Source organism: Sminthopsis crassicaudata, chromosome 3 (genome assembly GCF_048593235.1).
Source record: "Sminthopsis crassicaudata isolate SCR6 chromosome 3, ASM4859323v1, whole genome shotgun sequence".
In the NCBI taxonomy this organism is placed as follows: domain Eukaryota; kingdom Metazoa; phylum Chordata; class Mammalia; order Dasyuromorphia; family Dasyuridae; genus Sminthopsis; species Sminthopsis crassicaudata.
Window position 1 is genome coordinate 513,751,747 of NC_133619.1, and position 26,094 is coordinate 513,777,840.

At 38.3% G+C, this 26,094-nt stretch overlaps 1 protein-coding gene across 1 annotated transcript in view; it reads left to right on the top strand.

Moving 5' to 3' along the window:
* The window catches only part of MOGAT2 (monoacylglycerol O-acyltransferase 2), a 36,872-nt gene extending 11,065 nt beyond the window's left edge, over positions 1–25,807 (top strand). Inside the window, exons 2-6 of the mRNA XM_074304102.1 lie at positions 4,562–4,740; positions 14,671–14,875; positions 17,101–17,275; positions 18,677–18,876; positions 22,193–25,807. Of these exons, the coding sequence (XP_074160203.1) occupies positions 4,562–4,740; positions 14,671–14,875; positions 17,101–17,275; positions 18,677–18,876; positions 22,193–22,347 (914 nt within the window). The 3' untranslated portion in view covers positions 22,348–25,807. The remainder of the gene's footprint in view (positions 1–4,561; positions 4,741–14,670; positions 14,876–17,100; positions 17,276–18,676; positions 18,877–22,192) is intronic.
* Positions 25,808–26,094: the final 287 nt, after the last annotated feature.

Below are 26,094 nucleotides of genomic sequence, written 5' to 3' on the forward strand. Positions count from 1 at the left end.
CTATATATCCAGTCCTCATCTCTCTCCTGAGCTCCAGTCTCATATCACTAAATGTTTTTTGTACATCTTGAACTTGTTCAGTAGATATGGTTTTTTGTTTTGTTTTGTGTTCCTGTTACCTAGGCTTACAACATTGGTGCCATTTCTTCATTTTCATTCATCTCACTTATTCAATCTCTTGCCAAATCATGTTCTTTCTACCTTCACAATTTGGTCTTCACTTATTCAGTGAGCTACAAAATGGTAGGTCATTTTGTCTGGAGTATTGGCATAACATTTTTTTTTTTTGAGGATTGCAAAATTATTTAATATTTGATTACAGTAACCCTGTACTCAGAAGGCACATTATTTTCTCCAATTTACAGATGAGGAAACTGAAACTTAGAGAAAATAAGTGAGTTTCCTATGCTTACACAGCTAGAGAATGTCTGAGGCAGCTTTTGAACTTGAACTTTTGAACTTTTTCACTTCAAGTGAAATGTTTCATTTTCTGTGTCACTTTAGCTACCTCTGGACTGCTATTAATAGAATCATTTTTACAAAGAAGGGAACAGGAATATTAGATTGGATTAGAAAGTTTATTTTTTTAATTTTCTGAGGCTGGGGTTAAGTGACTTGCCTAGGGTCACACAGCTAGGAAGTGTTAAGTGTCTGAGATTAGATTTGAACTCAGGTCCTCCTGAATTCAGGGCTGGTGCTTTATCCTTCACCACCTAGTGGCCCCAGAAAGTTTATTTTGAAGAGGTTTCTCTGAGGCCCCATCCCATTTTTAACACCTGATACTTTTTTTTGTAAGTAACTATTAGTTTATTTTTAATACACATTTTATGAATTATGTTGGGAAGGAAAAATCAGAGCAAATGGGGAAAACCATGGAAGAGAAAAAAAAAAAAAAACATACCAATGTGTTGAATTACATTCACTCTTCTTAGTTCTTTCTCTGGTTATAGATGGTGTTTTCTTTCCTAAGTCTATTGGGATTCCTTTGGATCCCTGAATTTCTGAGAAGAACCAAGCCTTTCATAATTAATTATCAAATTACAATAGCCTTTTAATTGACCTTCCTGCCTACAGTTTCTCCTTACTTCCTTTGGTCATAGACATATGGTCAGAGGCATAAAAAAATCCACCAAAATGAGTAAGCAAAGTTACAAAGAAAACTTTGCACATTTCACGATGTTTGTGAATTGCTACAGTGATTTTTCTTAATTCATAGATCTAATCCTGTTACCCCTGACTCTCAGTAAAATCCTTTGGTTCCCTCTGACCTTTGTGATCAAATATTAAATTTTCTGCATTTAAAGTCCTGTACAACCTTACCCCTTCCTGCCTTTCCAGTCTTCTTATACTTTACACCACTCTGTACACTCTGATTCACCTAGATTGACCTTAATGCTCCTCTTAGACAATACTCCATTTTCCATCCCCATATAAAATTACCTCCCATCACTATCTGCATATCTTGTCTGTAGCTTATTAGACTTTAATCAATCTTAAAAATGTCTTCCTTAAACCTGCAAAAAGTGTTTTTCAGTTATATTCATGTAAGTCCTGAGAGCATCTTGCTGGATGGATTCTCAGATACTTTATATTTGTCTAGTTATCATGAATGGATCTCTTTCAGAGAGAGAGAGAGAGAGAGAGAGAGAGAGAGAGAGAGAGAGAGAGAGAGAGAGAGAGAGAGAGAGAGAGAGAGAGAGAGAGAGAGAGAGAGAGAGAGAGAGAGAGAGAGAGAGAGAGAGAGAGAGAGAGAGAGAGAGAGAGAGAGAGAGAGAGAGAGAGAGAGAGAGAGAGAGAGAGAGAGAGAAAGAGAGAGAGAAAGAGAGAGAGAGAATACTCAAGGGATGTCTCCCCCAAGTCTAGTTAACAAAGTATTCCCACCTTTATGGAAGTCATTGCTGTTTTTGTTGTTTAGTTGTTTTTATTCTTATCTGACTCCTTATGAACCCGTTTGGGGTTTTCTTGGCAGAGATACTGGAGTGGTTCACCATTTCTTCTCATTTTACAGATGAGAAAACTGAGGCAAAAAAAGTTAAGTGAGTTTTCCCGGATCACACAATTAGTAAGGATCTGAAGGCAGATTTGAACCCAGGAATATGTGTCTTCCTGACTTTAGAACTAGACTCTATCCATTGTACCACTTAGTTGCCCCAATATGATGGGCAATTATATTATATAAATATTACACAGCCATGCATAAGTATTTCATACACTATTATACAATATGATGCTTAAGAAATGGATAAGTCAAGAGATGACAGAAAATCCAGAGCACTAAGAATTTCCTGATAGAAAACAATTGTTCTAAGGAAGCTAGGTAGCATAATGATTAGAGCATTAGCCCTAGAATAAGGAGGGACTGAGTTCACATATAGCCTCAGACACTTATTAGTTGTATGACCTTGGGCAAATCACTTAACTCTGATTGTTTCCTCTTCTCTCTTCACCCCCAAAAGAAAAATTTTTTATTCTTTTATTCTGTCTTAGTACTTGATATAAGACTTTGTAGAAAGAAGGCACATAATTCTTTCATCCATTCATTTAATTTATCTGACAAACATTAAGCACCTAATATGATTCTCTGTGTTGTATTATGCACTAGGGAAATAAAAGATTTTTGTATCTATTCATTAAAAAATTTCTTAAAAATTTTTAATACATTTTTATTTTCTTTCAATTACACATTAAAACAATTTTCAATATTTATTTCTTTTAAAGTTTTTGAGTTCCAACTTGTATCTTTCCCTTCTTCCCTTTTCCCCTCCCTAAGATAGTAAGCAATCAGATAGAGATTATATATGTGCATCATATAAACATTTCCATATTAGTTATTTTGTACAAGAAGGCTCAAATAATAGAAAAAGAACAAAAGAAAGAAAATAAAAAATAGTATGCTTTAGTCTATATTAAAACACTTCTTTTTCTGGACACAGTATGTAGTCCTTTGGGATTATCTTGGATCGTTGTATTGTTGAGATTAGGACAATATTGCTGTTACTGTTTACATTTTCCTGGTTCTGCTCACTTCACTTTGTATCAGTTCATGTAAGTCTTTCTAGATTTTCCTAAAATCATCCTGCTTGTCAGCACAATAATATACCATTACAATCACATATATATCAGCTTGTGTAGCCTTTCCCCAATTGATGGGCATCTTTTTGATTTCCAATTCATAGCTACCACAAAACATACTGCTATAAATATTTTTAAAAAATATTTCTTTGGTGCCTGCTATCAGTAGACAATACAAGTGTGATAGAAAATAAATAAGAAATAAATCTTCACTTGAGAATGTCATTTATTAGGAAAAGTTAAGATAGAGACTCTTGCCTGGAGAATCAGTGATCTCATTAGTGGGTAGAGAGTTTTTCTACCAGGGTAAATCTCATCCTATCCTTATTTATTCCTGGGTAATTTTAGTCTATGCCTTTAAAATCCTCCATTAAATACTGTGGGTAGGCTGTTTTCCTTCAGTTCTTTTTAAAATCTTGAAGATGTCCATGGAATCCTTGGGCCACCCATCACTTAAAATTCACTCTAACTTCATGACTGGCCTACTTCCTTTGGTGGTCATACATGTTCTTGAAGTTCTGCAAAGTTCTTAATCATTCTGAGCAAATATTTTTAAGAAAGGACCCTTGGTGGTTGGTGAAATATACTGTCAGACACAATTGACATGTAGCTCAGTTTTTCTAAGCTACTATTCTCTCTGCTTGTGTCTTTCTTTTACCCCTTCCTCTCCCTCTCCCTTCTCTCTTTCATCTCTGTCTCTGTCTCTCTCTTTTTGTCTTTCTGTTTCTTTCTCCTCTCTTCTCTCTGTCTCTCTGTCTTTTTCCCCCTTCTCTCCCTCCTTCCCCCTTCTCTCTACCTCTCTTTCTCTTTCTCTTTTCTCTCTGTTCCCTTCTCACTTTATCTCTCCCTCTCTTCCTCCTTCCTCCTTCTTATCTTCTTTCTTCTCCCTCTCCTTCCCTTTTTCTTCATCTCTTCTCCCCCACAAGGGATGAGTTCGGGGTACAGAAAGGAAGAGGAATGTAGTGAAAGTAAGATGATACAAAAATAAAAGATATCCACAAAAATTTTTTAAAGGAAAAGGGTCCTAGAACTGCCCTAGTCTGATACTCTCATTTTACTGGGGTAAGACAATGAAGGCCCCTAAGGTTAAGGACTTGCTCAAAGCCACACAGCTAATAAATGGCAGAGAGCCAGAGACTGGATCAAGGTCCTCTTTCTACAACATTATGCTGCCTCAGGATTACCTTTAGATATAATGTGAAATGTCAAGAGACCTTAGTACATAGAAGGCAAAATATCAGAACTGGTATTTCATTGACTCTAGTCACATTGACAATCAGGGTTTGTGACTTCATATTTATTCCAGCATGCCCTCCCATCTAATGCAGGGGTCTCCTTTCTAACTTCCATGATGTAGTCATCCAATCTTTGCTTATAGACCTCCCATGACAGGGAGCTCATTACCCAAAACAGCAGCCTGACTCATGCTGAGCTGGGCACTCGGACCTGAGCTGTCCTGCTGATTACATTGCATGTTTTCTTCTCCCAGGCATAATCTGCACGAGCATCTTCGTTGGACTCTTCTTCACCCGCTTTTGGTTCCTCAGCATGCTATATTCAGCCTGGTGGTACCTGGATAGAAACACCCCAAGGAAAGGTGGGAGACAGATCCAGTTCATGAAGCGATGGCGTCTGTGGAAGTACCTGGCAGACTACTTTCCTGTCACAGTAAGTGGGCTTATTGGAGAGTTGAGAGTGGGAGAGTTACTAATTTGGCACAGTGGAAAGAATCTGGAATTCAAGGAAAAAGTAGGAAATGACCAGTGAACTTCAGATTCTAGTCCATTCTAAGAGAGGAGAGGAAATGCAGCTATATCCAATTAGTCTGTCCACATTTATTAAGTACCTACTATGTGCCAAGTACTGTGTTAAGCACTAAGAGTACAAGAAGAGGCAAAGACTAGTTAGTCCCTGCCCTCAATGAGCTCACATTCAAATGTGGAAGACAACAAGCAAACAAATGTATATAAACAAGCTATATATTGGACAAAAAGGAAATAAACAAGAAAGAAAAAACAATAGAATCTGGACAAAAAGGAAGTAAATAAGTGAGAGAAGACACTAGAATTAAGAAGGGTTTTGAAATATAGAATATATATAGAATTGTAGTTGGGACTAAAGGAAGCCAGTAGAGGCAGTGAGGAGGCAAAACATTTCAGGTCTTGGGGACAGCCAGAGAAAATGCCCAGAAGGAGATTGAGGGGCAGCTAGGTGGCACAGTGGATAGAGCACCAGCCCTGAAGTCAGGAGGACTTTAGTTCAAATCTGGTCTTAGACACTTAACACTTCCTGGCTGTGTGACCCTGGGAAAATCAGCAAAAAAAAAAAAAAAAAAAGGGGGGGGGGCAGAGAGAGAGAGAGAGAGATTGAGTATTTTGTTTATAATAGAGAATAAGGTGTAAAAAAACTAGAAAGTTAAAGGGAGGTTTATAAAGGGATTTGAATGCTTGTAGGATGACTCCTAGGTTTCAAGCCTCAGGACCTAGAAAGATGGCATTGCCCTCTACAGTAATAGCAAAAGTGGAGATGGAAGATTTAGGGGACAGATAATGAGCTCCATTTTGAACATATTGAGTTTCAATGTCTTCTGGCCATCCCATTCGAAATATCTGAAAGGCAACTGGAGATGCAAAATTGGAGATCAGCAGAGAGATTGGATTATGATGGGTATATTTGAGAATCATAGCATTAAGGTGGTAATTAAATCCATGAGCTAATAGCTATGAACTAATGAGATCACTAAGTAACAGAGGGAGAAGAGAAGAGGGCCCATTACAAAACGCTGGGAGACATCTGTGGTTGGAGGGCATGCTCTAGGCTAGAATTCAGCTAAGGAGAACAGAGGAGTAATGACAGGAGGCAAGCCATGAGAGTGTGTAGGTATCCTGAAAACCTAAGGGAGTGTCAAAGAGGAGAGGGTGATCATTAGTGTCAAGTGCTGCATTCTCCTCTTTAGGAGAATAAGAATAGAGAATGAGGATTGGATTTGGTAACTATGAGATAACTGATAAATTTGGAGAAAGCAGTCTCAGTGGAATGATGAGGTCAGAAGTTGTTTTGTAAAGAATTAAGAAAGGACTGAGAGGAGAGAAAATGGGGGCACCTATTGTACACAGCCTTTTTAGGTTTAGCTGCAAAGGACAGAAGAGATAGAGGATGTTAGTTTTCAAGGAGAGAAGGATCAAGTGAGGGTTTTTGTTTTGTTGTTTTTTAACAATAAGGGAAGTGTAGAGATGTTTGTAGGTAGTAGGGAGCCAGTGAAGTGACAGTAGAAATGACAGAAAGTGATCTGTTGGGAGATAGAATGGAATGGGATCAATTGAGGAGTTAGACTTAGTAAGGAATAAGCTCACTTCCTCATGTGAAACAGGAGTAAAGAAGGAGACAGTGACTAAAGGCATCTGAGTGACAGGAAATGGAAGATAGAGAATTCATGGTAAATTTTTTCTGTAAAATATAAGACAAGGGTCTTAGCTGCAGAATGGGGGAGGAGGAGCCATGAAAGGTTTGAAAAGATTTCAAGAGCTGCTGTGGAGGGTGAGGTGATGAGGGAAGTACAGTAGGATTGCCAAGCAATAGTGAGGGACCCAATTGATGTTGTATAACCTAAGTTTTCTGTCCTGAATTCATTCAGTAAAGCATTGAGTTCATTTAACTTTTTTTTTTTCCTGCACTGTGCTCTTTCATTGTCCTATCTGATTATTCCTTATCATTTCTCTACTCCACTTATTTCTTGAATTCAGCCAGAACTGGCTGGCACAGGTCCATGAGATAGGCATTTATCACTATTGGGTCCACTAGAGCAATGAGAGTGAAACATGGCTGGGCAAAGAGCTATCTGAGGGAGGTGGTATGAAGGAGAAGGAAAAGGAGCATTGGTGGCAAACAGGGTTGGAAAGGGTGAGGACTAAACAGGGGTGGTAGGGACCAGCTCTGAGGAGCAATGAATATGACTGGGATGGCACAGAGAGGGATAGGAGTGAGCAGAGATAGGGAGGGATCCCTAGAAGGGAGGAGGCCTGATGGAGAATATGGACAGGGAGTAAGAGGTAGGGCAGGGGGATAAAAAGGATGGGAGTATTTAAGGTGGGGAAAAGGAAAGAGGTCAGGAGTGAATATGGCTGGGGTGGAAAGAAGGAATTAGGACTAAGCAAAGCTGGGGGAACCAGTGGACTGAGAGTAAACAGTATTTGGGAGTAGAAGAAAAGGTTTTTCCTCTCAAAGTCATTCACTTGGACTCAGCCCCTAATCCAATAAGGAAAATTGCTGATGAATTTATTAGTCCTTCAAGCCTCCCTCCCAGGTCAGTTAAATCATGCATCTCCTATTACTGCCTCTGAAGAGCCTCTGGGACAGGTGTTTGGACTTTTCTTGACAGGGCAAGTATTACCCACCTCAAGCTCTTAGAGACCTTCATTCCATTCTGGCACTATCTTTATATGATTTCTCTCTCTCTTCCTCCCTCTCTCCCTTTCCCTCTCTCTCCCTTTCTGACTCTATCTCTTTCTCTCCCCCATCTTGTTTCTCTTTGTGTATTTCTATCTTTCTCTCTCTCTCTCTGTCTCTTTTGTGTCTTTCTCTCACTTGTTATGTCTGTCTCCATCTCTGTCTCAGATTCCTTAACTTTGCTCCCAGGTCCGTCTGTCTAATTCCTATGAGGTTTTTGGTTCTAATATCTAGAGTCAAGAAAGGAATATAAGGCAGACCTTTGAAGGCTCAAGCTGCTCACTGAATCAGCCATCCATCCAGTGAGTCAGTCAACAAACATCAAAAACTTATTGCATTCAGAGCTCTGTGACAGGAAAAGATGAAAAGTATGATAAAAACTCACAATTCTCTAGTAATTTAAGATCCACAATAGGCTTTCCTCACCCTATGGCATAAAATAGAAGATGCAAATATGAATGTGACAGAGCTGGGATTTGAATCCAGGCCCCTGATTCTAAATTCAGTAGGGCTCATTCTTTTTTTTTTTTTTTTTTTCAATTAAATCTTTTTATTTTCAAAACATATGCATGGTTTCCCTCCTTTCCTCCTCCTAGATGGCAAGTAATCCAATGTTCAAAACATGGTAAAAATATATGTTAAATCCAACTATATGCAAACATATTTATACAATTACCTTGCTGCACAAGGAAAATTTAATCAAAAAGGGAAAAAAATGAGAAAGAAAACAAAATAGAAGCTAACAACAACAAAAAGAATGAAAATGTTATCTTGTACACCAGGCTCAGTTCCCACAGTCCTCTCTCTGGGTATGATGGCTCTCATAAAATCTATGGAACTGGACTGAGTCAACTCATTGTTGAAGAGAGCCACGTCATTCAGAATTGATCTTCATATAATCTTGCCATGTATAATGATCTCCTGGTTCAGCCCATTTCACTCAGCATCAGTTCATGTAAGTCTCTGCAGGCCTTTCTGAAATTATCCTGTGATCATTTCTTACAAAATAAGAATATTCCATAATATTAATATACCACAATTTATTCAGCCATTCTGCAATTGATGGGCATCCACTCAGTTTCCAGTTTCTGGCCACCACAAAGAGGGCTGCCACAAACATTCTTGCACATATAGGTCTCTTTCCCTTCTTTAAAATCTCTTTAGGATATAAGCCCAGTGAAGACACTGTTGGGTCAAAAATAAAGTTCAGATGACTCTGAATTGATCCTGTAAGGCTTTGGGATCCTCCTTGGACAAATTAAGTTTGCATGCAAGGTTCCAAGACATCCTCAGAGAGGGTCCCTCACAAAATCACGACCTTGAGCCCTGTTCAGGGAGCAGTGAGGGCAGTATTACCGGATGACCAGCAGAGGGCAGGGTACATTGAATTTAGCTTTTCCTGAGCCATCAGCCTGGGAGAGCTTCAGAAGCTGATATTGGGGTGCAATTAGATGCACAAAATCTGGGTTTCTTCAGGGAGTCCTTCACAGAGAAAGCTCTGAGTTTGGTTCTTTCTGTGTAGTGAGATCCCTGTCACTGGAGAGCTTCAGAATCTGGCTAACCAATTGTAGGGGTGTTGTAGGAAAGTCTCCTACTCAGGTCTCCTGGCTGGCTTTTGAGGCTTCTTCCAATTTCATCCTACCTTTCTAGGCTTCAGTTTCCCCTGTGAAATGAGGGTGTTGGTCCTGTTTTTTTGTAGAATGTGTGTGGGGTAACTATGAGTATGGAACAAAGCATATAATAATGTCAGATTTTCTCAATATAGGGTTTGATATATTTAATTTATTCTCTTCTTTTAAAAAATTGCTCTCTAATAGAGAGAAAGGGATGCATTGCAAAATGTAGGTATTTTATTTAACTTGTATATAGTTTTTTATTTTTCCCAATACATGAAAAGGTAATTTTCAACATTCACCTCTGCAAAACCTTGTATTCCAAATTTTCTCCCTCCCTCCCTTCTGAGCCTTCTCCTCTCATCTAGACACCAAGAAATCCAATATAAATTTAACACTTACAGTTCTTCTAAACATATTTCCATATTCATCATGCTGTGCAAGAAAATGTATGTGTTTTTAAAATAAGAGATAGCAATATTTTCTTTTTTAATGATGGAGTAACCAGATGGCTTCTGGGGCCCCTTTCAGTTCTAGATTTATAGATTATAGATTTATAGATTTAGGACTTGCTAAAATTAAATGTTCACAAACTATGATAGACCAGTGAGAGTTGTTGAGGACAGGTGCCTGTTAAAGTCACATCTTATGGATTACCATTGATTTCACTGCAGCCTAACTCATCTACAACGCAGCCAAGAAACTTCCCTTTCCCCTTGTTTTGCAAACTCTGAAGGATTTTACATCTTTCTGGGTAAATCAAAGTCCAAAGTTTCTGGCTCAGGGAATATAGATTAGATGGAAGAAAGGATCTTTGGCCTCAGGAAAGATCAATGAGGTTCCGGGTCTTATTCTTGTCCTTTGTGTCTTGCCCTTGAAGCTTCCCAGACCTGCCACCTCTCTTAGGGTTCCCAAGGATAAGGCACTTTGATGTAATGGGGGAAAAGCACTCTGTAAGAAGTTAGAAGACCTGGGCTATAATTGTGACTGTCCTGCACTACCTTCATGACAATAAGAAAGTCATATCATCATTCTAAGCTTCAACTTCCCCATCTGTAAAATGGAGTTGAACTAAGTGATCCCTAAGGTTTCTTCTATCTCTGTGTTCCTATTTCTATGGGGGCATAACAACAGTCCAGGAAAGGGCAGAGGTTGGGGCCCTGAACTTCTCCCAGGTCCTTTAGGGATTCTGGCTTGAGCATGTGTCAATGTATAGTCTGCATCTCAGGGAATGAGTACTTTAAGATAGTTAAAGGAATCCTGGATTAATGAAAAGAAAATGGGACTTGCAAACAGGAGACTTGGGTTCAAACCTAGCTCTAATGGTTACTAAGTCTGTGATTTAGGACAAATCTCCCCAGTCTTTGTTTTAGTTTCTCTTTCAGCAAACTAGGTGGGACATCCACATCAGCCGTCCTAATAGCTAGTGTCCATATCATGCTTTCAGGTTTTCGAAGTGCTTTTTAGCTGTTATCTCAGAAAGCTAATTGGGGGAGGGAGGAGAACCTTTACAGCAAGTTTCTCTGATAAAGGTCTAATATCTAAGAAATGTAGGGAATAAATATACCTGGAAGAAAGAATATAGACTCTGAAATCAGCAGGGCATTTTGAACATCCCTCCATGTCTATGTAACAAAATTATTTTAATTAATAATCAGGAAATGAAACTACTACTACTAATAATGTCCAGAAAATAGACACAATGGAAAATTCTTTTATTAAACATTATAAATATACATGGCAACCAAAAAATTAAAATTAAATATTATAGTACAAAAAAGGAGAAAAAGTAATGTGTTAATACTTTAAACTAGATTAATGTGATATCCATGAATTTCTTCCCCCAACAAAGAAGGTCCTTGTAAGGTTTAGGGAGCTGCCCATCATCATATCTTCCTCCATGTCCCATGGCCCACAGCTGCCCTTTGCCCAGTCTCAGCAATTCATTCTTGCTGAGATTCTCCTCTTTTATTGGAGGTGCTGACCTCAATACAATCAAATTAAATACAATACAATTAAATCTTGAAACCAAAGCAGACCTTCCCCTGATACTCCACTGAGTCAGAAGATCCTAATTCAAATCCTGTCTCTGATGTCAGATTTCTTTGGACAAATTAACTGCCTTTCTATGACACAATTTCTTCATTTGTAAAATGAAGGTGGAGTTCCTTCCTGCTTTAGATCAATAATCCCATGATCCTTAATAAAGCTCATTTCCTACTGTCATGAATAAGTAATAATAACTGAAAAAACACAATCTGTGCTATACAATTTATTAGCAAAACAAGCATAATAAATGGGTTAATGGACTTCCCAATCAGTCCAAAAACCTGAATACAGAGGAAGATGGATTTTTATTTTTTAAAAAATCAAGTAATGTCAATTAATTAAAAGAAAACAATAGGATACAAAATTAGATAACCTAATTTCTAATTGGAAGGATGGGGGCTTTACCAGTTGGGAGGAGAGAGAACAGTGAATCTTGGTCAGTTTGGAAAGGTGGCAAACAAGTAAGTGTCGAGATCTTTCTTTTCCTAGTATTGAGAGATGTTGATTAATTGTATTTACCTACATTTATGAAACAACAGATGACTTATACCATCTAGTTTCCCTTGGATAATTTGCAGAAATACAAGGAGGAGAATAATACATGTGGCAGCACAAGATAGAGTTGGTGTTCATGAAACAAATCTGATGGTTCTCTTGCTTCTCACACCAAACCAACCCCATTTTTGTAACTGGTCTCCATCAAAGTCCAGTAGCTGAGAATGAGACATATGAAAATGGGCTGTCTCAGAAGAAAGTGATTTTCCAGCCATTGAAGATTTTCAAGCAGAGATTTAGATGACCAATCATGTCTAGCACATGCTAGAGTGAAGATAGAATGTAAGCTCCTTTAGGGAAGGCAGCACAATGCTGGGTACATAGTAGCTATTTAATAAATGCTTGTTGACTGTTTTATATCCATTGTGACTGAAATTCTGTGACTTTGTATCTACTAGCTGGTAAACTTAAAGGTCATTTGATAGGCTGTATTTGGATCATCCAAGGACCAATCTGGTCAAGGGCAGAGATGGGACACAATTTTGTGGGATTCTAGGTCCCACACTAAGGCATGGGCAGCTACAGTCTGCACTTGTGGAAGGAAGATCCATCCTCCTGAAATCACAGATAGCTGAACTATAATGTGTAAAGTGTTTAAAGGTTGGCACCTCATTTGATATAAGTACTTGTGTGACAATGTGACAACGCACTTGGACTTCAGTTTCCTCATTTGTGAAGTAAGGGCATTCCCTGAGGTTCCTTCCAGCTCTAGAGAAGTGATATGATCTCTTTGCCTTCCCTCTGAGTTCTTTACACCTAGAATGCTCTCCTGATTCACCTCAACTTCTCTGGCTTCCTTCAAGACTCAGCTGAAATACTCCCTTCTTCAGGGAGTCCCTAGCTCATGCTGCTTCTTCTCACAGATTACTTTCCATCCTACTCTCTCTGTGTATGTGTGTGTACATATACATATACACACATATGAATACATATATAAGTATATGTATTATACACACAAATACACACACACACACACACACACACACACACACACATATATATATATATATATATATATATATATATATATATATATCTTGTCTGTACCTTGATATGTACACATTATCTTCTCCATTAGGCTATCAATTTCTTGAGGGCAGGGACTGTTTTCTGCTTTTCTTTGAATCCCCGATGCTTGGTACAATGTTGGGCACATGGAAAACTTTAAAAACACTTGTTATCTGACTAATACAATATGTTGTAATATGAAAAGCTGTATGACATGGCATTATTCTTAGAATCTTAGCATATAACTTAGAAAGGGCTTCAGCTTAAAAGGCATCTAGCCGACCTCTTACTGGACCAGAATTCCCCTCCAATTCCTTCCCCAACAAATGACCATCCAGCCTATCCTCAAAAACATTCCCCTCAAATTTACTTTGTATCTCAAGTGTCTATATCTTTTTGCATACATGGCCTCTCCTGATAGAAGATAAGTTTCTTGAGACCAGGAACTGTTCACTGTTATCTTTGTGTCCCAGGTCTTAGCACAGTCTCTGACACAGAGTAAGCACTTAACAAATGTTTGATGATTGATTGGTCTCCAGTGCTAGGGAATTTGCTGCCTTTCAGGACAACTTATTGATAGTTGGGATACTTTTTCCTTATACAGATCAAAAATCAATTTCTCTTCAATTTCCATCAATTTTTTCCTAGTTTTCTCTTCCAGGAATAGGAGTAAAGAAGATAAGAGGGTTTAGCGCTATCTGCAGTTCTTTTTGGAATGGGATATTGTATGTACTGTTAGACATAGGGAACTTATTGCTAAATTTTGCTGAACTATTTTTTTCTTTTTTAATCTTTTTACAACTAGTTTATGACTCCATATGGAGTCTTAGAACTAAATATAGAGATCATGAAATTATGATTTATTATCAGTAAATTTTAATTTTTAAAATGTTAATCAGTAAAATTTAATTTGTATACTTATTTTATAAACCTATATACTTGGGGTCACATAAACATTTCTTGGGTGAAAAAGGGGTCACAAATAGAAAAAATTTAGGAAGTTCTGATCTCATTAGCACCTGAGTAGGGCTGTCATGAAAATACAAATGTACAAAAGTATACCCAACTTGGCATGATATACATTTTATAGAAAGTAATTTCTTTACAGATGTTTTCCAAGTTTAAATTTTTACATATGTCAGTTTTCTCTTTTTTAAATAGGCCATAAAGCATCTTTATTAGTGTTCCACCTTTCTTTTTTTTTTAATACTATTTTATTTCTTCCAAATACATGTAAAGATAGATTTCAATGTTTATTTTTCTCCCTTCCTCCCTTAACTACTTCCTTCCCCAAGAAAATAAGCAATCTGATATAGGTTAAATATGTGCAATTTTTAAAAACATATTTCCTTATTTGTTGTGTTGTTCAAGAAAAATAAGATCAAAAGGGAAAAAAACCATGAAAAAGAAAAAAAGGAAAAAACAAGCAAACAACCACCACCAACAAAAACATGAAAACTCTAAGTTTCGATCCACATTCAGTCTCCATAGTTCTCTCTCTGGATGTTTATGGTATTTTTCATTCCAAGTCTATTGGAATTGTCCTAAATCATTTCATTGTTGAAAAGAGCCAAGTCCATCACAGCTGATTATCATATAAGTTTGTTGTTGCCATGCACAATGTTCTCCGGGTCTGCTCACTTCACTCAGCATCAGTTCATTTACGCCTTTCCAGACTTCTCTGAAATAAGCTGCTCATCATTTTTTCTAGAACAATATATTCCATATTCATATACTATAACTTATTCAGCCATTCCCCAACTAATGGACATCCACTGAATTTCCAACTCCTTGCCACTACAAAAAAAAAACTGCTACAGTATGTCAGTTTTCTTAAGATGGGACTCCTAGGAGATTCCATATGAGATGTCTAAAGCCATTAAGATGAGGAGGGTGCTTACTGCTGTAACGGTTGGTATTTCCCTAGCTCATCAAGACAGTGGACCTGGACCCAACCCAGAACTATATTGCTGGCTTCCACCCACATGGTGTTCTGGCTGCTGGAGCCTTCACCAACTTCTGTACTGAAGCCACCAATTTTTCAGCTTTGTTTCCTGGGATCCGATCCTACCTGATGATGCTGACTTTGTGGTTTCGAATTCCCATCTTCAGGGACTATATCCTGACTGGAGGTAAGTTTCTTCCCCTTCCCATTTCCCCATTGCCAGTATCTACCCATACCTGATTTAAGAAGGAGGATATTTCTGCACTTGGTTCACAAAGATAGACTCATTAAAAGAGACCAGCCAAGAGTACTTATCCTTCTACCAAGGTAATAACTTCTGATATTCAGAAATTATGGTTAGATGGGAAAAGCATTTCAATACTAAGTGTTGGAAGACATTGAATTAGATTGCCAGAGCCAGGGATACTGACCCATGGATGATAGGATGGAATTAGGGAACCCAGGCTCAGATTCTGCCTCAGTTTTCTCTGTAAAGTCGAGGGTTTGGACTAGTTGATCTCTAAAGTAATTTCTAGCTCTAAATTTATGGTACTATGAAAAGCTTCATTTGTTACTGTGTTCTAGTAATTATGCTAAGTGCTTGGGATACAAAGAAAGGCAAAAATAGTCCCTTCATTCAAGGAGCTTAAAATCTAATGGGGGAGCCAAGATGAAAACAATTTTGAATAAAGCAAATAAATACAGAATAACTTGGAAGGAATTTCTTTTTAATTTTTTATTGAAGCTTTTTAATTTCAAAACATATACAACGATAAATTTTCACCATCCACCCTTGCAAAACCTTGTGTTCCAGTTTTCCCCCTTTCCCTATTTTCTCTCCAAAATGGCAAGTAATCTAATATATGTTAAACATGGTGAAAACGTATGTAAATCTAATATAGGTATACATATTTATACAATTATCTTTCTACAAAAGAAGAATCAGATCAAAAAGGGAAAAAATGAGAAAGAAAATAAAATTTAAGCAGCAACAAAAGAAGTGAAAATGCTATGTTGTGATCCACACTCAGTTTGGAAGTAATTTCTGAGGGAAGGTGAGCCCAGATGTGTGTTCATAAATATTTGCCAATCATTCAGAAACCTGTTTGTTTTGGCTCTGGCACACCTCTAGAAGGCACTTAGATTAAGCAGATAATGAGATTTTAGGTGAACCTGGGAAGAAGTTGGGAAAGCCAGGAAGCTGAACCTAGCATTCTAGGCATGTGGAATAGCCAATGAAAATACCTGGAGTCAGAATATGGAGTGTCTTATACAAAGAACAGCTAGGGACCTATATGGAGAAGTGTATGTGGTAGGCGAGTAATGGTAAACAAGAATTTTAAAAACCAAACAGGATTTACCATTTCATTCTGGAGATAATAGGGAGCTATTAAATAGGAAGAATGGTATGACCAGCCCTGCAATTTAGGAAGATCACTGATATTGGAAGGGAAGAGGGGCTAAAGCAGGGAGATTACTTGCAATAATCCAGGAATGAGGTGATGAGGGCCTGTACCAAGATGGTAGTACTTTCAGGGGAAGGGAAGGGGGCAAATACTCCAGAAAATACAAAAAGTGAGGGTGGCAGGACATGCAACAGAAATTAAGAGGGTGGGAGGAGAGTGGGGGGGGTCAAGGAGGACACCTAGCCTGGATGACTAGGAGGATGGTAGGACCCTTGACAATTATAGGGAAGTTAGGAAGAGAGGAGGGTTTGGGGTGAAAGATAATGAGTTCAGTTTTGGACAAACTGAATTTAAAATGTTATTTGCAAAAGGGTTTGCATCACTTTGAGATGTCCAAGAGGGAGTTGGAGATTCAAGTTTGGACATGAAGAAAGAGGCTAGGGATAAATAAGTAGATCTGAAAATTATCTATATAGAAAGGATAATTGAATCCACAAGAGTTAATGAAATTGCCAAGTGAAATAATATGGGAGAAAAAAGACCTAAGAAAGAGCTATTTTACCTTCCCAGTTTGCAGATGAGAAAACTAAAGCTGATAGAAGGGTTTTGATTCAGTAGTGGTTACACAGATATTGAGTAGCAGAGCAGAGACCCAAACCCAGTTCTAACTCCAAAGTTAGTGGTATTTCCACTACACAAAGCTATCTAAAAGGTTTATGTGGAGGAAAGAGAATACAATGCTTTTTTGCCTTTGAGGAACTTCCACCTTCATGGAAGAGAGACATGGTGCTTTCTAGTTTCTTTAATAGCTATGTGATCCTGAAAGAATGCCTTGTTCTGGGACACACCATAATCTTTCAGTTGCTTTCCCATGTAACGACCTAGAGGATGCTATGGCCCTTCCTGATTTGTATCTCCATCAAGCAGACAAAGAGGGTGGGTGTCACCATCATGCAAGATAGTGCCTTTGTCTCCTTTTCTGCTCCCTAATCCCTGCCTCCGTTAGGTCTAGTCACGTCAGAGAAGGAGTGTGTCTCATACTTGGTGAGCAAGAAGCAAGGTGGAAACTTGCTAGTGATCATTGTGGGAGGTGCCCAGGAGGCCCTGGATGCTCGACCTGGAAGTCACACACTGCTACTGAGGAACCGAAAAGGATTTATTAGACTTGCTTTGCTTCATGGGTAAGGTCCAATCTTAGTTTTTTTCATCACTCTAAGACCAACATGTCTTATCCTCTTATATCTTATATGTTGAAATGCCAAAATAAATAATATTTTTTAACATTTCCATAAAAGTCATGTTGCCAATGAGAACAAAGATCCCTACCCTTCCCTCCCCCGGCAAAAAAATCCCTTCAAATAAAATTAAGTAATTAAAAAAAAAAAAAGAGTATGTTTCAATTTGTATTCAGATACAATTAATTCTTTTTCTAGACATGGATAGCATTTTTCATCATAAGCGCTTCAGAATTGTCTTGGATCATTGTATGTCTGAAAGGAGCAAAGTAATTCACAGCTGATCATCCCACGACATTGCTATTACTTAATAGTTTGTATATATAGTTCATTTCACATTGCTTGAGTTCATGGAGGACTTACCAGATTTTTCTGAGAACATCCTACTCATCAATAAATCATATTTTAACAAGGAGACTCCCAGTCCTCTACTACATGGATCCCTTCCACATTGTAGGGATTAGGGTCTAACCGCCCCCCATGACCTGGAAAATCCATGTTGCCGGCTGATTTGTCATGTCATCTGCTGCTGCTGCAAGACTCCCAAAAACTTCCTATTTAATTTTTATGCTAATTTACTATGAGAAAAATCACAGTGTGGAAGGAATACCTGTATCTTTTTTACTTTATGCGAAAAATAGACAGCAGCTCTTTTTAGCTCTATGCTCAATCTCTTTGTAGTTTCCTCTCTTGGGGTGGAAGGAGGCATCTGAGGCCATATGTGTCTTTAGCAGTGTTATCTAAAAGTTTGTCACCCTTGTGAAAACAAAATGATTGATACATCCTCAGAAGTCTTTCAGCACTGTGCACATATCCCCAACAGTAGCCAAAAGAACTCATCTGAGCTCCAGAGAGACTCAATCTGCTCCAACCTCACGACATTTGTATTTACTTATCTATAAATATGTTGTTTTTCCTTCCCTCCTCTGTAACTCTCTATGAGAATATAAACTTCTTGAAGTCAAGGGCTATTTCCTTCTCCTCCTCCTCCTCCTCCTTCTGCTCCTCCTTCTTCTCCTCATCATCTGTCCCCAGTCTCCAGCACAGTGCTTTAAAAATTGCCTGTTATTATTGACTGTTTCCTGTTCAGAACAAAGTGGCGTTTAAAGCATCTTCTAACTCGGGGATCCCAGGGTGCTATGGGTACCTGAAGGGAATGTGGAGGATTAAGGGCTGTGTTCTGCCTTCTAAGGATGGGATCAGGGATTGTGGGTTCAGATTTCCTCACAGCACCCTCTAATGGCCATTGACAAGAACTCCTGGAGAAGTGGCCTTGGTGCTGACTGTGGGATTCCTCCCTAAGCACTAACATTTGTCTCCCCTCTGCTTCATCTCCTGTCTCTCTAGGGCAAGTCTATTGCCAATATTCTCCTTTGGGGAGAATGAACTCTTTGACCAAGTTGACAATCCCCAGGGGTCCTGGCTACGTTGGTGCCAGGAAAAACTGCAGAAGGTCATGGGCATCTCCCTCCCGCTCTTCCATGGCCGAGGGATTTTCCAGTACAATTTTGGCCTGCTACCTTACCGGAGGCAAATCACTACTGTTGGTAAGTTACAGGGATGCTGAGGGATGTGGGACTGGCCTGGGATGGACCTCAAGCATCCCACTTTTCAAGCTCCATCCTTACCTAGGTTCCAGCATAGCCCCCAAGTACAGCCACTTTCCCCTGTAGTCTCCAAGACCCTCTTCCATGGAAGCCAAAAGACAAAGATGTTTTGTCCTAAGACCATAGGACTTAAATCTGACAGGAAATGTAATCCAACCTTTTCATCTTATAGATGAAAAAACTGAACTCAAAGAGCAAAAGTAATTCTTCCCAAATGCACCTAGGCAGTAAACAGAAAAACCACAAGGCTCTTCTCGTCTGCTTGAGTTGGAGTCAGGCACCAACAAGCAATGACTTATGGAATTTCTAAATTAGAAGGAACAGCCTTCAGGATCAGCCAGCCCAAAGCAGCATGTCCAACAATTTCCACTAACACTACCAGGTATGGGCAGCTCACTACCCCTCAGGCAGCCTATTTTACTTTGGATAACTAGGTTGTTATTCCTCTCTTCCTTATATGGACAAATAGATATCTGCTGCTTAGACTTAAAGCATCATAGATTTACAGTTTAGAGATCTTAGTTCACCTAGTCCAATACCTTCATCTTATTTTATTTTATTGTTTTGTTTGTTTTTTGGTTTTGTTGCTTACTTCCTAAGTCACTTTACCTTTCTAGGGCCCAGGTGACTTAGGAAGTAAGTGACAGAACCAGGCTTCCAACTAGGCTTTCCATTGTGCTGTGTATTTTAGCCTATGTACTTTCCTGAGTATCCCTGAGGTTCTGCTCCAGCACAGAATGTACCTTCTTCTTCCACAAGAAAGTACTTTGTAAATCTTAAAGATAATGCCAGTTATTATTATAGGATCATAATGTGATATATTCAAATGTGAGTTTTTATTATTGCTAGTATTATTTTTAACAATAATAATTACTAGCATATAAATACCACCTGCTATGTGCCAGACATAAGCCAGTGCTACTCCAGCACATTGAAGCTCATCAAGCTTTGCCATCAAAATGTGGAAATTAAGAAAATTAAGGAAATTGGTACTGAAAGATAATCTTAAAGTACTCTTTAATGAAAGAATGACACACATTTTAATGTCTGGGATTAATGACAGTTGTTTTGGCTGTTCATAGCTTTTAATCATTTCATGCTTAGTTCTTAGTTGTTTTCTGATGAATGAAATTATTTTTGGAAAGGGAAATATTACTGTATTACGAAGTAATTTATTATCATTACAATGAGTATTTTTATCATTATAATTTTATACCTCAAAAATTATTCATGTAGATCTTTTCCGTACTCATAGATTATGGCTCTTCTATACTTTGGTAGACTATTTAATGAGTTAATGTGGCTGAAAATCTAGAAGCCTAGAGAGAGGCTCTTCCCATTTCCCTAGGCTAGTTCTTAGAGGAAGATCTATATTCAAAATTTTTCTAGCTTAGTAGAATCTATCAAACTCTTGCTGCCCTTATTGCTATTACCATTATTAATACTTTTGGCTTCAGCATTTACTAGATAAACCTTGGGAGAGAGTCAGTCAACATCATTGAGCTTCAATTTCCTTATTTGTAAAGTGAGCATATGAATTTTTTCACTACCAACCTCATACAAAGAGAGGGTGTGGAATTAAAAGGCACTCAGGGAATAAAGCAGATAGAATGCTGGACCTAGAATCAGAATGACTTCAAATTTGGCTTCAGACACTTAATACCTGGGTGGCTCTTGGCAAGTGATAATTTTTGTTTATCTCAATTATCCTCATATGCAAAATGGCTGTAACAATAGCATCCACTTTCCAGGACTGCTGTGAAGATAAACATTTATAAAACACTTTTCAAATTTTAAAGTTATATATAAATTCTAGCTATTATTATTATGGAGAGAGATAGAAAGACAGAGATAGACAGAAAGAGAAATAGAGAAGGAGGAGGAGGAGAAGGAAAGAGAAAGACAGAGGGAGGAGGGGGGAGAAAGAGAAAAGGGGGAGGAAAAGAGATAGAGACAGAAAGAGAGACAAACAGAGGGAGAAGAAGAGAGAGGAAGACAGAGACAGAAGGAGGAGGAGGAGAGAGAGAAGAGACAGACAGATTAGGTGGCTCATGGGGGATGACAGAGTATTGGACCTGAAGTCAGAAAGACCTGAGTTCAAATTTGGCCTTAAAAATAAATGGAAGATATAACAGTAGAATCTACCTTCCAAAGTTGTTGTGTGTTCTAAATAAAGTACTTTGCAAACTTTAGGTAGGGATAGGGAGATGGAGAGACGTGAACTAGAAACAAAGACAGAGACATAATCTTTCTTAATAGCTTGCTAGGCACTATGCTAAGCATTGAGAATACAACTACAAGCAGAGAAGACAACCCTTCCCCTCAAGGAGCTTATATTCCAATGGAGGAAGACTATATCTAAACTAAAAAAGAGGGGGATGGAAAGATCCACCTGGGGGAAGAGGACATGAAAAGCTGCCCTGTGTCCTGGAGAGATGAGGTAGTGCAGCTCACCTATAAGAGTCAATGGCCTGAGCAGTAGATAGTGCTGGACTTGGAGTCAGAAAATTTGGATTCCAACCCTGCCTCAAATACTTGTGAGCCTAGGCAACTTACTTAACCTCTCTAGACCTCAATTTTCTCATCTATAAAACAGGATCAATGGATTCAATGACCTCTCTATGTTGTTATGATATGTAGCCTTCATTTCAGCAGGAAAATTGTTTCATTGCCCCTGAAGCTACTGGGTTAAATGTTGAGTTGCTTATTGAAGCATTGAGTCATTTCAATCATATGCAACTCTTAGTGATCTCATTTGGAATTTTCTTGGCAAAGATAACTGGAGTGGTTTTCCATTTTCTTCTTCAGCTCATTTGCAGATGAGGAAACTGAGGTTAACAGGGGTAAGTGACTTGCCTAAGGTCATAGATTAGTAAATATGTGAGGCCATATTTGAACTCAAGAAGAAGAGTCTCGCTGATTCCAAGCCCAGTGCTCTATTCACTGAGCCCCTTAGCTGCCCCTTTTCCAATTACCAATGCCCGTTCAATACCTAGGCATTCAGTAGCCCTAACCTAGAGAGTCTGAGCATCCATGGTGCTTAGAAATGCTTCAGACTTAATATCACTAGATGAATTCCATTTGGCAGGCAGGTAAATGAAGACCAAATGTATTATTACCCTAAGATGTCACATATGATTGTTGGTGTGAGTGTCAGTTTAGACCCAAGAATTTGCCCATTTGCCAGAGCTCTGTTTCTTGGGTGAGGGAAGTACATAAGTCTTCTCACTCTCTCCTTTTGTTTTGTTTCTCCCAGTGGGGAAACCCATCAAGGTGAAGCAAAATACCAACCCATCCCAAGAGGAAGTGGACCATTTGCACCAGCATTACATGACAGAACTATGTAATCTCTTTGAAGCCCACAAGACCAAATACAACATCCCCCCAGAGCAGCATCTGGAGTTCCGATGAGCCCACCACCTGCCATGCTCTCCCTCTGTCCTGTCCTTGCATGACATCAACTGTGGTGCCAAAGCAAACAAAAGAAACATTTCATACCCATCTTTTTCATACTTAGAGGATCATAGATTTAGAGAATATAGAATCCAGCCCCCTTATTTTATAGATGAAGAAATGGAACCCCAGAGATGGAAAGTGACTTTTCTATGATGACACAATTTTTAGGTGTCAGAAACAGAATCTAAATTAAAGTTTTGACTCCAAAGACAACATTTATCTACTTAGCTGCTCCATAATTCATGATGTGAAAAAATATCTAAAGTAATTAAGAAATCTTCAGTTTAGGGGTTCTGAAAATTGGGGAATGTTGGGGAAACTACAAATCAATACAACTGTTTTTGGAAAGCAATTTGAAATCATTCAAAGAAAGGGACTAAAATGTTGATACCCTTTATTCTAGAGATTCTATTGTTGATCATGTACCCCAAAGAGGGCATTGATAAAAAGAAAGGCACCAGATACACCAGAATATTGCTATCAGCACTTTTTTGGCAGCAAGGAACTAAAAACAAAATAGCTGCCCATTTACTAGGGAATGGCTAAACAAACTGTGTTCCACAAATGTAATAGCAAGTTACTGTGCTACAAGAAATTATATGTGTGATGAATACAGAGAAGTATGAAAAGATCTACATGAACTGATAGAGTGAAGTAAGCAGACCCTAGAAAACAATATTCACAGTGACTACAACAATGAGAATGGAAAGAACAACTACAAACCAATCAAAACTGAAAGCTGATAGAATTACAAAAAATAAACAACCCCAAAGAGATATGAGAAATTCCTTCTCCAAGACCTTTGCAGAAAGAGGAGAGGGAGGCCGCATAAATATGGAATATCGAATAAATTTTTGAGTATTGTTTTTTCTCTTTTTTCCCCCTCATCGTTCTCTTTCTTTTTAAAGGAATCTTTTGTTATTTGGGATGGCTCTCTGAGGTAGGGGGAGAGAGAAGCATTCAGTGAAAAATTCAAACAATGTAAAGGCAAAAAATGTCATTAAACATTTTGTTTTAAAAATCTTCAATTGAATGGGAATGGGAAGAAAAAAATTTAATTATTATAACTACAAATCAGATACCTGGACCACATTTATAATTTCATTACTACAGAATGGATAGTTGCTTCACTAATTCTGAAGCTCTAGCATTGAATGATAAAAGGTGAGTTCTGAACCATAGGACCTTCTCTCTTCTGAACCTACCATTGGCTGCTCTATTCCTAAGCATCTAGAGGCTGAAAAGTTGTTTTTATTGTTGCTTAGTCATGTCCTGCTCTTTGTGTTGCCATCAACCACAGAACACAAGCCCCTTCTATCATCCACTGTGTCTCAAAGTCTAAGTTCATATCCATTTCTTCTGTGACACTTCCATCTCATCTTTTCCTGTTGCCTTCAATCTTTCTCAACATCAGGGTCTTTTCCAGTGAGTCCTGTCTTTTCGTTATGTGGCCAAAGTATTTTAGCTTCAGTTTCAATCTTTGATTTCTGCTGCCCAAAGGGAATCTCAGAAGTCTTCTCCAGCACCACAATTCAAAAGCACTGATTCTACAGCACTCAGCTTTCCTTATAGTTCAACTCTCACAGCCATACATTGTTGCCGGAAAACCCATCACTTTGACCATTTGGATCTTTGTGGGCAAGGTGATATCTCTGCTTTTTAATATGTTATTCAGATTTACCATAGCTTTCCTTCCAGGAAACAAATCCAGTGATTGTAGTCACTGTCTACAGTGATATTTTGTTAAGGACCATGTCTAAGTGAAGGGACAGGTCAATTCTCCAAGAGCCTCTACAGCTGTGAATCATAACACTTGAAGGAGTTGCAAAGCAGCCTTTACATGTTCCTTGTGGATTGGGAGTGCAATAAAATTGGAGGCAAAAGGGAAGGGGTCAGAGAACAGCAACTGCCTCTGTCTTCTTGTGTCATCATCATCATCATCATCCTTTAACATGAAGAGATCCATTCTACAGGTCTGAGTTAGACCTCCAGCAGCCACTAGTAAGTGACTCCGGTATCACAACAATCTTTGGACCCAAGAATATAAAAGCTGACACAGCTTCCATTTCTTCTTGCTCTGTTTGCCAGGAAGTAATGGGATCAGTTGCCAAGATCTTAGTTTTTTTGATATTAAACTTCAAGACAGCTTTTACAGTCTCTTCTTTCATCTGCATCAAGAAGCTTCTTAATTCTTAGTCACTTTCAGCCATCAGAGTGATATCATCTGCATATCTGAGACTGTTGATAATTCTGGCTATTGATTTATTCAGAAGGGCATTTCACATGATGTACTCTATATATTCACTCCTTAAGAATTTTGCTGTGGTGAGACAAAGACCCAATTGCTTGGCCTAATTATTACTCAGCAAAGTAAATCAAAAGTTCCCAAGATATTTTTAGTTGGTTTCTTTGAGAGGCAATATGGAATACTGAATAGAACAATGAGTTTGAAATCAAGACATAACTTAATAGTTATGAGATTCTGAGCAATTGTCTTGACTATCTGTCCTGTTTCCTCCTTGTGAAATAAAGGGGATGGATTCAGTGTCCTCTATGACTCCTTCTAGCTCTAGCTAGAACAATTTTCAGATGATGAAATTAAAGCCATCTATAGTCATATGAAAAAATGCTCTAAACCTGATTAGAAAAATTCAAATTAAAACAACTCTGAAGTACCACCTCATCAGATTGGCTAAGGTGACAGGAAAAGATAATGATAAATGTTGGAAGGGATGTGGGAAAACTGGGACCCTAATGCATTATTGGTGGAGTTGTGAACTGATTCCACTTTTCTGAAGAACCGTTTGGAACTAAGGGACTATAAAACTGTGCATACCCTTTGATCCAGCAATGTTTTTGCTGGGTCTGTGTCCCAAAGAGATCATAAAAAAAGGAAAAGAACCCACATGTACAAAATGTTTGTAGTAGTCCTTTTTGTGGTGGCAAAAAATTGAAAAATGAGTGGATGCCCATCCATGAGGGAATGACTGATTAAGTTAGAGTATATGAAATAAATGAAATATTATTCTATAAGAAATGATGAACAGGCTGATTTCAGAAAAGCCTGAAAAGACTCACATGAACTGATTCTGAGTGAAGTGAGCAGAACATTATGTGAGAACAGAAGTGAGAGAACATTATGTACAGCAATGACAAGATTATGTGATGATCAGCTATGATAGGTTTAGTTTTTAGAAATTCAATGATTCAAGGCAATTTCAATAAATTTTGCATGTACAGAGAGAACTTTGGAGACAGTGCAAATTAAAACATTGCTTTCACCTCTTCTGTTTTTTCTTTCTTGTGATTTTCCCCCTTTATTCTAATTTTTCTCTCCAAGGAGACTCATGGAGATATGTAAAAAATGAATGTACGTATATAATGTAAAAAAAACAAATAAAATTACTATGAGGCTATGAGAGTATGAAATTGCTGAAAGTAAAGAGAGTTGGGCCCAAGGCCATGCTCCATCTCCTAATTTTGTTTCTAAGAAAAACTTCCACAATTATCTGATTCCCACAGCACCCAGTGACTTGCATGTGAGGACAATATCTTTGAATCCCCAGTATTTACTTAAATATCTGGTTTGTTCAGGGGAGAATTGGAGCCAGCTTGAACTAGTGCTAGAAAGTCAATTGTTACACCTTAGAAATCAAAAACAAACTTTATAATGCAGATTAAAGTAAAATTGTTCTGTGTATG